The 14237-nt window shown below is 38.7% G+C and overlaps 1 protein-coding gene across 17 annotated transcripts in view; it reads left to right on the top strand.

Annotated features, from left to right (window-relative positions):
- The window catches only part of CADPS (calcium dependent secretion activator), a 489813-nt gene that overhangs the window by 96583 nt on the left and 378993 nt on the right, over positions 1 to 14237 (top strand). For all 17 annotated transcript variants that reach the window (XM_045385957.2, XM_045385961.2, XM_045385964.3 and 14 more), the window contains exon 2: positions 11419 to 11532. In XM_045385957.2, coding sequence (XP_045241892.1) covers positions 11419 to 11532 — 114 coding nt within the window. The remainder of the gene's footprint in view (positions 1 to 11418; positions 11533 to 14237) is intronic.

The raw sequence follows: 14237 nt of genomic DNA, 5'->3' as shown, positions 1-14237 counted from the left end.
GCTATCCCTGTCTCTGCAAACTGAGATTCTAGATACTATTCAGGACCCTCCTCTCTTCAAATATCACAGCAAGCCTGAAACATTCTCCTGATTCTATGCTAACCCCCAGAATTCATTCTTATTCCCTGATTCTGCATGTTCTTTTTTTTTTTTTTTTTTTTTTAGGGAGTCTCGCTCTGTCACCCAGGCTGGAGTGCAGTGGCACAATCTCTGCTCACTGCAAGCTCCGCCTCCCGGGTTCACGCCATTCTCCTGTCTCAGCCTCCTGAGTAGTTGGGACTACATGCTCCCACCACCACGCCTGGCTAATTTTTTGTAGTTTTAGTAGAGATGGGGTTTTGCTGTGTTAGCCAGGGTGGTCTCGAACTCCTGACCTCGTGATCCACCTGCCTCGGCCTCCCAAAGTGCTGGGATTACAGGCGTGAGTCACTGCGCCCGGCCAATTGTACGTGTTCTTAAACCATGTCACTCTCCTTTGTAAAACACTTCAATGCTTTCCCACCATTCTTTGAATTAAAGCCCAACTCCTCAGTTTGGCATGCAAGCCCCTATACCGTGTTCTGTTCTCTGCTTATTATATTCTCATGCTATTTTCTCCAAGACTATACCCTAGCACTCTCCTCCTGACTACTACCTTGCTGGTAGTAGATTCACTACTAGCAGAATCATGGATTCACTACAGCAGTGGTTCTCAAAGCGTAGTCCACATGCCCCTGGAAGTCTGCAAGGTGATTTTCCTAGTAATGCCAAGACATTATATGCTTTTTTTCTCACTATGTTAACATTATCAATAATGATGAAAAAGCAATGATGAGGAAGACTGCTGGTACTTTCGCACAAACCAAGGTAGTGGTGCCAAACTGTACTAGTAATCATTATATCTCTCGTGGCCAAGTACTTCCTGCTTAAAAATGGCCAACTTCACAGAATACTTTCCTTGATGAAACCATAGAAAGTGTTAATTTTATTAAATGTTGATTCTTGGGCACATACCTTTTTAATATTCTATACAATGAAATGGTAACTACATAAAGCACTTAGGTAGCATGAGGAAGGACAATGGTTGTCTCATGGGAAGGGACTTGTCTGACTGAGTTTCCAACTAAACAAGCCTTTTTAAAAAATCGAATATCATTTTTACTTGGAAAAACAACACACAAATGTAGGTATTTCATAGATGTTTTCTATAAAGTAAATGGAGAGAGCCTGTTATTTCAAGAAAAACAACTGACAATATTTTTTGCCAATAATAAAATTTGAGATTTCAATCACCATCATAATCTGGACAGTTTCTTAATACCTAAAGATTTTTTTGATATCAGTGGCAATATTAAGTCATAAGATTTTTTTATGTATTGTGTGATGAAATGTGTGAACATTTGGAAAATTAACATAACTCACACAATTCATTTTTGATATGACCAATGTATGATTTTTTAAAAATAAAACCACTTATGGGCCAGGAGCAGTGGCTCATGCCTGTAATCCCAGCACTTTGGGGGGCCAAGGTGGGCAGATTGTTTGAGGCCAGGAGTTTGAGACCAGCCTGGCCAACGTGGTGAAAACCTATCTCTACTAAAAAAAAAAAAAATACAAAAATTGGCTGGGTGTGGTGGTGCACGCCTGTAATTCTAGCTACTTGGGAGGCTGAAGCATGAGAACCACTTGAACCTGGGAGGCAGACATTGCAATGAGCAGAGATCACACCACTGCACTCCAGCCTGAGTGACAGAGTGAGAGACTCTGTCTCAAAAACAAAACAAAACAAAAATAAAATTAAAAAATCACTTATGGGTAAAAGATTCATTCAAATAGCAAGACAGATCAATGGGTTTTAATTGAGTATAGAAAGTTCATTGATATAGTGTCTGATTTTTACATTGCATCTAACTTTCAAGAAAATACCACCACTTGGGCTTTGGTATAGTATCAGGAACACTATCCCATTTATCTGAAAAGGCTCTTACAGTATCTCTCAGTTTTCCAACAACCTATCTGTGGGAGGCCAGATTTTCTTCATATACTTCAACCAAAACAGCATTTCACAACAGACTGAATGCAGAGAAAGAAATTAGGATCTAACTGTCCTCTACCGATCTCTAAAAGATATTTGCAATGCTATAAAATGTTGCCAGTCTTCACTATTATTTTGTTTTGGAAAATATTATTTTCATAAAAGGGTATTATTTCAGTTTAATATATGATGAGTTTATTGGTTTTTTTTAACAAGTTAGTATTTTAAACTCCTCAGTTTTAATATCACTATAGTATTTGTTAACAGCTATAAAACAACTTACATAAACAAAACCTCTTTGCAGTCCTCAGTGATTTTTAGCAGGGGAAAGAGACTTGAAATCACAATGTTCGAGAATGATGGCAACTTGCCAACTAACTCTTAATGAGATCTTTGGCTCTAGAACTCCTTATCTGACCACATACCAGAAGAATCCTTGTGAGTACTGCCTGAGTACCTCCAACTTGGAAAAATATGTTCTTTTTTTTAAAATGTTATTGGGTTCAAGGGTAGAACATTTGTCCTACTAAAGAACAACTTTTAAGAGCTTTGTGGGTGGAAGGGTGAAAAATAGACCTCATTCTCCTCTTCTTCCCCTTTGATCCTTTTCCTCTTCTCTTTTGATCTTCAATCCAATCTTTAGCCCCAACTCACCTTCTAGATGCATTTTTCCTATTTTTTTTCCTCTTCTACTAGATAATTGTTGGTTGGGAGAATCCCATCTTAATCAATGTTCAAATTATGTCTCCGAGTTCCTTTCCCTATAGGTCATAGAACTCTTTGTTAGATTATCATGTGGCCAACTTATAGGTCTTTATTCTTTCTCTTCTGCCCCAAAATAGATCTTTAGGAATAGCAAGCTGATTGGTCTTTCTATTATTAAATAATTTTAAAATTGAGCTAATTTTTAAAAGTAATAATTAACTTATATTCAGCTGCTACCCTAAATTTTTAAAAAATTAACAAGAACTGTTATATATAGCAGACTTTGACATTTTTTCTAAAGAAGCACTTTGTAAAACGTGGTATAGATGCAAGAGGATGGAACATATTTATTTTAACTATAGTTACTACATAAAACTACATAAAGCTTATGGTTTCAGATATTATTGCTTAGAACAAGTTTTAGTTAAGAAAAAGAAAGTGATTTGATATATGTTTAATGCAAAAACAAAAAGTAAATAGTACAGTTAGTACATGGGGAGGACATACTCAGTACATGGGGAGGAGTATTACTTAAATAATTGAATTATTATTTGAATTGCTGAATTTTGGGAAGCCATGTTCCAAAGGGAAGTCCAGGGTGACAGCCTCATCGTAATTCTTCCCACCTTCAATATGTTTTTTCCCCTTCAACTTGCATTTCAGAATTACTCATTTATATTTTGCCATGATAAAGTCTTTCAGATTTTTTCTTCAAGCTAAATAAAACTCACTTAAAATGCCTTTTTCAGAGTATGTTATGTAAATATATATATAATATAAAAGCTGAGAAGAACTTTATGTAAATAAGTAAATATTTGGTTAAGATGAGGCGATTTCTAAATTTTCTAAAAGCAGGACTTCATTTAGAGTAGAAAATATTTGGTCTGGTTGTAGAAAGGGAGTATTTTATTTCTTAATAAAATTCATGGCCTAATATAAATTTTTGAAGTCTTCAAGAAAAAGAAATTAAATAAACATTGCCGTAATATCTCTAGATTAGCTGATTATTTTAAGCACTTGTTGAGTTGACATTTTTCCAATTACCTATAATAAAGAAAAGCTTTTAAAACCTGTCTCCTTTTTTCCCAGATAATGATTTCCTTTTTAAAAAAAGAAAAAGCATGGCTTATATTAAAAATTGTAGGCCAGGCACGGTGGCTCACACCTGTAATCCCAGCACTTTGGGAGGCCGAGGCAGGTGGATCACGAGGTCAGGAGATCGAGACCATCCTGACTAACACGGTGAAACCCCATCTCTACTAAAATTACAAAAAATTAGCTGGGCATGGTGGCGGGCGCCTGTACTCCCAGCTACTCCGGAGGCTGAGGCAGGAGAATGGCATGAACCCGGGAGGCGGAGCTTGCAGTGAGCCGAGATCATGCCACTGCACTCCAGCCTGGGCACCAGAGCGAGACTCCGTCTCAAAAAAAAAAAAATTATAATGTACAATGCTGACATTATACTTTAAGTAGAAAAGGACCTAATTTACGTATATAACTGGAACATCTCCGTACGCCCAAAGATATTTTTCTACTCACTGCTGCCTATGCTTAGAATGCAGGTATTTGAGATTCCTTCTTTTACAGTAAGCATTGCTTCCCCCTTCTTTCTGGTACAGTTGTTGTTGCAATAGGAGACGTATTAGCCAATAAGCATCTTAGTAAGTATGCATTCTTCCATGATTATTGTAAACCACGTGTATCCATTAGGAATGCATTTGGCTGCCAGTAAGAGAAAACATACAGTGACTTCAGCAAGTAGAAATTCGTTTTTTTCTCACTTAATGAAAAAGCCAGAGATGGGTGTTTACGAACATTTGTTCAGCCACCCAAAAATGTAAGGACCACATTTCTGTGATGCTCTTGGCCTTTCCTGGATGGTCATGAGATAGATACCATGGCTGTAGAAATAGATTTGTATTCTCAGCAGAAGAAGGGGCAGCAGGAAAGGAAAGGGTTATACCACCGAGTATGCTCATTTTCATGAGGATTTCAAATATTTCTCCAGAAGATGCCCCCAGTAGTTTTCTGCCTCTATTACATGGCCACCTATAATTGCAAGAGAAACTGGGAAGGTGGTGACTGGCTTTCCAGCCTCTAAAATAGAAGGGCCAAGAAAGACTGAGGTAAGGAATACCACATCAGTGATACCTTCAAAAGGTTGAGTGAATAAAAAAAGCATTGAAAGAAGATAAAAGATAAATGATAGGGAAAAAAATACTTCTTATATTGTTTTTATTATTGAGTCCTTACTCTATGCCAGATACTATATATTATTATATGTTTTTTATATATATATATATTATACATATATAATCCCACCTAGTTTTCACAAAGACTCTGTAAAGTAGATATTGTTTTCCCCTATTTACAGAGGAAAAACCCAAAGCCAACTACTTGACCAAGGTCTCATAGCAGAGCTAGGATCTGACCTGAGCTTGCTCTGACTTCAACATCGCCCCTCCTGAGACCAACACTTAGAACATGTGGTTTTCTCCTCACTGTAGATCACATTTCACTTCTCCAGAATGCTTCAGTAAATTACAAACTGCCTGAAATGCAGTGGGGATTTTCAGGCCTTGGTTAATGAGGTAGATGGAACCAAGAATGCTTGAATAGTTCTAGCAAACGCTGCTACAGCACTTTCTTCTACAATAATCACCTTCCATCTTTTCAGGTTTTCTGCTTGGAATTCATTACTGCAATTCCGAATTCTGACCTTGATGCACAAGTGGTTTCTATACATATTCAATCCTTTTAGGTGGATTTCTATTTCAGGAGGATTCTCTCTGTAAGCAGCTCATCGAAGCTCATTTGTTTATTTAAAGTTGTACTGTCAGGTACTCTGGGCCAATTATTTCAGTTTATTCATGCAAGGTCACCTTTTGGGTTCAATCCTATCTAAGTCAGTTAACTTTTAACCAGAGACAAACTCTGTCCCACAGTTGATTCTTAGACTGGCTTTTGCAAGCTTCTAAGTAAGATTTTTATTCACTCATGCAATTGGCAAAGGGTATTAAGAAGTAGAAGATGAGTATGTGATTTCTGACTCAGTTGTGAGAAACTCTAGAGCTAAGATTGTGCCTTGATACTGTCATATCACCAGAGCCTAACACTGTGCCTGGTATACATTAAGCCCTTAATAAGCTCATGTATTCATTCAGCAAACATTTGTTGAGAGCCCACTGTGTGCATAGCAGTAAACAAGACAGATGTGTACAGCTATAAACAAGAAGCACAATAGTGAACAAGACAGATAGGGTCCTTGTATTTGTGAAACATACATTCTTGTCAAGAGAGAGATAATGAAAAGTAGGTATAATTTTAAAATAAAGAAGGCCCTAAAATGCATCATAGGAAAATGGATAAATTGTGGTATACCTGTAAAATGGAATACTACCCAGCAATGAGAAGGGACCAGCTATTGCTACTCCTAACCACATGGATGAATCTCATCATGTATGATCGTATTGATATCAAGTTCAAAAACAGGCAACACTCATCTATGATAATAGAAGTCAGGCTAGTGGTCACTTTTGGAGGAAGGAATGACTTTGGGAGTATGCAGGAGTTTCTGGGGTCTGGGTAACGTTTATCTTGATGTGAAAGTTTGTTATCTGGAAAAGTTTACTTTGTGAGAATTTCTTATACTGATTGGGCATAACGGCTCATGCTTATAATCCCAGCACTTTGGGAGGCCAAGGCAGGTGGATCACTTGAGGCCAGGAGTTCAAGACCAGCCTGACCGACATGGCAAAACCCCATCTCTACTAAAAATTAGCTGGCCGTGGTGGTGCTTGCCTGTAATCCCAGTTACTCAGGAGACTGAGGCAGGAGAATCACTCGAATCCAGGAGGCGAAGTTTGCAGTGGGCTGAGATGGCGCCACTGCACTCCAGCCTGGGCAACAGAACAAGACTCTGTCTTAAAAATAAAAAAAAAAAAAGAAGAAGAAGAAGAAAGAATTCTTCATACTCTGTGCTGATAATGTATATTTTTCTATGTACATGTTATAATTAAATAATTTTACCTTAGAGAAGGTAAGTGCTAACTGTGATAATGACTGTGCAGGAAATGCTCAGGTTTCAGGGCACTGTGACAGAGATTAGCTAGGGGAACATTACTGTAGACTGGATGGTCAGGGAAGCGCTTCCCAGGATATGCTGGCTCGGCTGAATCCTAAGGGGCCAGCCATGGGGAAAACCAGAAGAACATCCCTGGCGAAGAGAACAGCAAGGGCAAAGGCTCTCAGGCAAGAAAAGTCGGGGCACAGCTGAGAAGTAAAAAAGACACCAGTGTGCTGGCTACCAGAGTGAGTAAAGAGCAGAGTGGAGCGAGTCAAAGTCAGGGTATGCCATGCAGGGCCTTGGAGGCCATTGAGTTTATCATCTGCCCCTTATCATTTGGCTCTTGTTTTTTGCAGGCCATGTGCTGAGATCTTGAGATATGTTACCTCATTTCCTTTTCATCTTTTTAGTAACTTTAGGAGGTCGGTTTTATCATCCAAATTTTTTAAGGAGGAACCAAGGCTTAGAGAAAGTAGCTTGCCTAAGGTCATCCAGCTTGGAAGTGAGTGGTATCACCAGGACTTGAACCTGCGTCTCTTGGACGCCAAGCCTGTGCTCTCAACTCCTGACTCATGATTCTGCCTCTGAGCACTTGAGTTTAAATAAATAACTACTTCACCACATAAAACATGCACCCATAGGACTGTGAACAAAATGCTGAGAAAACAGCGACCTCCACCTGAGGAGTCTGGAAGGGAGTGCATGCACTAAATTTAAAGACGTGTACATGTGAAATGTCCCCAGAGGCAGGCATTCTCAAGGGAACAGTATGTGCAAACACTCAAAGATGAGAATTAGGGTGGGCACAGTGGTTCATGCCTATAATTCTAGCACTTTGGGAGGCCGAGGCGGGTGGATCACCTGAGGTCAGGAGTTCGAGACCAGCCTAGCCAACATGGTGAAACCTCATCTTTACTAAAAATACAAAAATTTTTAGTAGAGGCGCGCACCCATAGTCCCAGCTATTTGGGAGGCTGAGGCGTGAGAATCACTTGAACCCAGGAGGCAGAGGTTACAGTGAGCCGAGATTACACCACTGCACTCCAGCCTGGGCAACAGTGAGACTCTGTTTTTGTTTGTTTGTTTGTTTGTTTAAAAATAAAGATGAGAATGAATCATCACAGTAGCAAAGATGTATTTAGCATTCATTCTGTACTAAGTTCTGCAGTGAGTATTTTGCTTATCTTGATCCTCACAACAACCCTGTGAGGTCAATATTGGCCCCATTTTACCAATGAGAAAACTGAGCTTTAGAGAGGTTAGTCATTTGCCCAGGGAGACACGGCTAGTGAGCTGAGTAAATAAACACTAGGCTTGTTGAATTAGCGGTGAGAAAAGTAGTGAATTATAAACCAGTAGGTGGCAAAACCTAGACATAAAGTTCTGCCACTGAAGTCCATGTCCCCAACTCTCCTGCTGACAGCTTAATGTGACTAGGGAAGCAAGGGATGCTTTGTGTGGCTTTGTGATGTGTGTTCTCTGAACTTGACTAAAATTAATGTTCCTGAAGTTCCTTAGCTCCTTTCTCCATTGAGAGTTTTATATTCTGTAATTTCTTTTCTCTGAAATCCTGAATCATAATTTTATGTGCTTTTTTGTTTGCCTTTTCCTCTCCACTTAGACTATAAGATCCCTGAAGAAAAGCCCTTATTTCTTTTGATTCCTTAGTGCCCAGCCCTAAGAAATAATGGGTGAGATCAGGGGTTGTGTGTGTTGACCACTGAACGCTTAGTGTCTGGTGCAGGGCTGGGCAGAGGGTGGGTGCTCTATAAATTTTTTTTTTTTTTTTTTTTTTGAGATGGAGTCTCGCTCTGTTGCCCTGGCTGGAGTGCAGTGGTGTGATCTCCCACTTACTGCAAGCTCCGCCTCCCAGGTTCACACCATTCTCCTGCCTCAGCCTCCCGAGTAGCTGGGACTACAGGCATCCGCCACCATGCCCGGCTAATTTTTTTTAAATATTTTCAGTAGAGACAGGGTTTCATCGTGTTGACCAGGATGGTCTTGATCTCCTGGCTTCATGATCCACCCACCTTGGCCTCCCAAAGTGCTGGGATTACAGGCATGAGCCACCGCACCCGGCCAAATATTTCTTAACTAAATGAGTACCATGCTTATTTAAGGAAAGGTAAGAGAGATAATAGATTAGGCCTGGGTCAACAATCAATCTTGAACATTCATATGGTGTGTGCATAATTTTATTTCAATTACTTAATCATTTAAGACAAAAGCGAGGTCTATAGGCCTCCATTCCTCTCCTGCCCTGTCATCCCACCCTACTCCCAAAATCACACAAAGCTGGTATTGACACTGTTTTAGAAGGAATTCTGAGCAAGAAATCCTGTGAGATGCCTTGGTTGGTCCTATACTGCTAGGATTTGTGAACTAGATTAAGGCTGGTCTGCTTAAAATAAATTTATGTTATAGGTATCATTTTTATGAGCAAACCAACTGCTACCTAATATTTCAGTTCAAATGGTTTCAAGCACATAAAAAATAACTATGATTTTCTCTTCAATTTCACATATCAGTATCCATGGGTCAGAGCAGGAAAGCTTAAGCAACTTAGAAGTGAGTTTATTCCATGCTTTAGGTCTGAACTGGTCCAGTGCAATAGCCACTAGCCACTGTGGCTATTGAACACTTGCAATTTGGTTACTCTGAATTGAGATATGTTGTAAGGGTAAACTACACCAGATTCCAAAGGCGTAGCATTTTTTTTAACATAAACTGTCTCATTAATAATTTATATACTTATTACATGTCAAAACATTATTTTGGCTATACTGGGTTAAATAAAGTATATCAAAATTCATTTCACCTGTTTCTGTTTTTTAATGTGGCTACTATAAAACTTAAAATTATACATGTGGCTAACATTAAATAGTGGTGCCCTCGAATGTAACAAATATGAGTCTGATAACTTTCTAACCCCTTTTAATCTACCCTTGAGTTCACTCTTCCCCAACTTCTTCCAAAGATACAAAAATTAATGAAAGCACCCAGCTTCCATCTCTGTCACAAACAAAATTCTGTTTTGGTTTTGTTTATTGACTGAGTCAAAACTCATGCTGGCTTTGAGTCTCCTAAAGTGTTAAACTTTATTTTCTAATTATATTGACTCTAATGGTAAAATCACTTGGATTTATATAAAAAGTTTTAATATTTTAAAAGAACTCATTATGTTATTGAATAACTACAACTATCCCAGGACAGTGGGTAATTAGAATCACCACTATTTTCCAAGTGAGAAAACTAAGGATGAGATAAAATTTATTTAAACCCAGCCCTGATCCAGAAAGGCTGGCTCTTCACAGGTCAATGCAGAATATAAGTAGCTTTTCCCAGATGACATAGTGGCCAACAGAACTGGTACTGGACTGATCTTCTTACTTTTTCCACTCTAACAGTGGTTCTCAGATGTAATTTCTCATGATCAATTATAAAGCATAACTTTTTATAAAAAGTTTAACTTTTTCAGAGTTAAAAGTTTTTAACTTTTAAAACAGCAAAATTTTGGCTGACTTTTTAATATACATATTTTATATAAATTAGAACCAATGAAAAGATACCTGAAAATAACATGTCTTGCGTACACTCCATTCATTCATTCATGCAATCAACCCTGAGTGTCTGGCACATGTAACTGGCACAGTTAGCTATGCCCTGGGAAAACATCGATGAATAAGATAGCAAGAAAAGACACATCATGTAACAAATTTAATCATCATCAAGCAGTTAAATAAACAGTGTGCTGTGGAATCACAAAGCAGGAAGATCTGCCCCTAGCCTAGGGGCTGGGAAGGGCTTAATAAATTAGTGCTGCCTGCAATGATACCTGATGGATGGTGATATAGAACCAGATAAGGGGTGAGGAGGAGGAATGAGTATGAATCTTTTAGGAATGTTTTCCTAGGAAAGAAACGTGGGATTGATAAGCAAGGAATTGCACATAACCTAGTACCCAAATTCTCTATGCCACAACCCAGAGGTGTATCCTGTACCCAAACATCGTCTGTCATGTGACCATGGATGTACCAACAACAATAAGGTTTGAAAACCACTGCATATGGTCATACTTCATTTATCAAGGTATTTCAGACCACCAGAGGGGCATGTGCAGTGCTGTGCTTGCTATTACATGTTTAACAACCATCTCTCAGGAGAAAAAAAAAACAAAAACTGTTTTGTAGTATTTGCCAATTTCCATGGTATAAATACTCCCACCTTGGCTGATATGAAGCTGCCAATAAGACAACACTGAATGTGGAGCTGGGAAGAGATGGGTGGTAGCACTCCCTTATATAGAGTTTCCCTCATGCAAATGCCATAAGTGTAAGTAACCTCAGAAGCGCTGAGAAAAGTGAAATGTGGTAAAATAACTAGGAGGCAATGAATTTTAAGTATTGAAAGTGTATTAACTTTGTTTTTAATATAATGTATTTATATTATTTTAAAATAATGGCTGTGTTTAACACTGGCTCACGGAAGTTTCCGCAGATTCCCTAATCAGCTTTCACACACTTGTACAAGCCAGCTCCAGTACACCAAAGGGCCTGGCATCTTCAGCATAAAACATCCATGATCCTTGTCTGGAACAAGTGCTCACATTCCCCTCTTTTTATGTTTCTTACAGATCAGCAAACAGCAGCTGCAGACAGTCAAGGACAGGTTTCAGGCTTTCCTCAATGGGGAAACCCAGATCATGGCTGACGAAGCCTTCATGAACGCTGTGCAGAGTTACTATGAGGTGAGAATCGCTGTGCGGAAGAACACCAAAACTACTCAAGCCCCAGGCTTGGGGAGTCTGAGCTGCAGGGCAATGGGGACAATCGCTTTGGTTTACTACAAGATCATCCCTCCTAAGGGGTTGGTGATTGGTTACAATGTTAAGAAATAACAGTATTTTGTTTTGGGGAAAACTAAATGTAAGCTACTATTTAACAACGGAGTTTTATACCCGACAATATACTGATTGTATTTCATACAAGATATAACAGTCTTATGAATTAGGTCTGATTGTATTTTCATTTTACTGATGAAGAGACTGAGGCTCAGAGACGTTAAATTAATTACTCAAGGTCACACAGCTGTGAAAAATCACAACCTATGACTTTGAGTCAGGAGTATTTTTCTCACCACTTATACCATTTTTAAAGGATGTTAGCACCTCCCAAGGATGGTGGCTTCATGAACTTCCTTATTCTTTTTTCTAAAATGCTGCTTGCGTATCTGGAGCTGGGACCACTGTCCAAAATGCAGTGCCATTCTCTAGAGAAAATCTACAAAAGAGAGAACATGTTCTGAATATGTATTACAGGTAAATTGTCACCACTAGACCTCAGAAGTTTATCAGTAAAGTGGATTTGTATTTCTGCAAATATTTTTAAATTTTATAATTGTTCTTTCTTAGTGTGTATATTGGCTATTATTTGTACATGATTATGAAATGGACATGCCAAACCTTCATATTGGCAATGCTTTCCTCATATACATATTTTCAAATATGATTATTTGGTCACTGAGTGACATTTTATTTTATATTAATCGATTTTAATGTGAACCAGGTAAATTCTCTCTGTGTTTGGAATCCATGCCCCAAATGTCTGATGTGTTGTAAAGCCTAGATGACAACCATTAGAGCCCAGCTCCTAAGCCCTGAAAGGTTATGATATCCTGCTATATACAATTCACAGTAATAATGATAAACCTTAAGCTAGGTATAAGGAAAACCTAACAAAATCTGATTTTCCCCCAGGATTGTTTCACTGATTTCCTTCCTTCCTTCTTTCCTTTATTTATTAGATAGAAAATTATCTCAAAACACAAACGTTGGTGTGCCTACTTTGCTGGTGCTCTAAGTACGTACTTAGTCTCCCCATCTGATTCAGCCCACAACAGATGCTTTCAATATGTTAATTGATTGAAGCCTCAGTAGAGGCAAAATCCTGATTTGGCAAAACTCTTCTTCCCACTTGCTAAAGCACTTGACTCCTTCCTTCATGGAGAGAGTAGGACTGCAATTAGATCTTGTGAAAATATTATTGATTGGTTTGCTAATTAGCATTTAATAGTAAATAATCTTCGTGATGTTTCCTGGGAGCAACCACAGACTCCTTTTACACACCACTTTCTTCATGAAATTTTTATTTGGATCTATTTTAGAAGTCAAATTTGTTTTTACAGTTGTCCAAATTTAAATCTTTAAAAATTTTACAAGTATCATTCATTATCGCCAATGAGTGTCAAACTTGCTGCTTTATCTGATGTGGTACAATTTTTTGGTTGAATTTCACGGGGAGTAGAAATGAGATTTGGAATCACAGTGATATATGATAGTGAATAACTTGAATATATTTAACAAAGGTTTTGTTTAGAAACTGCCCAGGGATGAAATTAATTTTCCCTCTTTGTTCAAGTTCTCAAAGCCAGTGGGAGAGTAATGGCAGAAGCCTTGTCAGGCCAAGCAGACCCCTATCAATAGTTCTCCATATTTAGAGTCATTCACCAGAGTTTATAAATTTATAGATTGCAAATCTTAATTAGAAAGCTCATTTGACTAATGGCATAAATTAAAAGAAAGTGTCATTTCCATCTATTAATTAAATGTGAAAATTAATAGTCATCAACATGCTAATGAGTCTCTGGAAATTACCATTACATCTATAGTGATCCCAATGTTTTCCTCTATAGTGGCTAGTTTATTTGAAACAGTTTCTGGTTTTGTCTGGTAAGAATACAGGCGTTGAGAAATGACTGAATATTTAATGTTAGCATTTGAGTAACATAAGAAAGGATGTGGGGTATTAATGATCTAACTGCTGTCTTCATTAGGAAATACTTTGCAGAGCCTTAGATTCACTTTTCCAGGGAAGTCTAATCCTCTGAAGTGAAGGTTCTCTATCAGGAGATCAGGGTTAACACTTTACTTGGGAGCTGTCCAAGTTGATTACACCTTCCTTTCTCCTTTCCCCTTCATTCTTGGGCTACGGAGAAGCTGGTGTCTCTTCCTCTACCCAACTCTGGGTTCCAATTGCTTCTCCGCTGGCCCCTGTCTTAGTCAGGACTCTTTGGATTATAAGTGACTGATACCTAGGTCATACTGGATAACCCTAAAAAGACATTTATTTCCTGAAGTAACTTAAAAGTCCACAAGTAGGCCTGGATTCAGCCATGGCTGGATCCAGAGGCTCCAAAGTTACCAGCGGGATGGGTATCTGCCCCGCACCTCTCCACTGTGCTCATCCCTGTGTTGACTTCCTTCTTGGTCAGCTTCTCTCCATGTGGAAGACCTTAGCAGCCCCAGGGCACATCCTACCAGTTCAGCAACTCCAGTAGCAAAGAGAACACCCCTACGGAGCTCCCTAGCAAAGACCTGGGGTGACTTAGTTGGACTGACATGGATCATTTGTCCCTTCTTAAATCAATCACGGTGGATGGGGGTGAAATAGACTT

The sequence above is a fragment of the Macaca fascicularis genome, chromosome 2, assembly GCF_037993035.2.
Source record: "Macaca fascicularis isolate 582-1 chromosome 2, T2T-MFA8v1.1".
Taxonomy (NCBI): domain Eukaryota; kingdom Metazoa; phylum Chordata; class Mammalia; order Primates; family Cercopithecidae; genus Macaca; species Macaca fascicularis.
The sequence above is the reverse complement of the archived record's forward strand: the minus strand, read 5'-3'. Positions and strand labels throughout refer to the sequence as shown.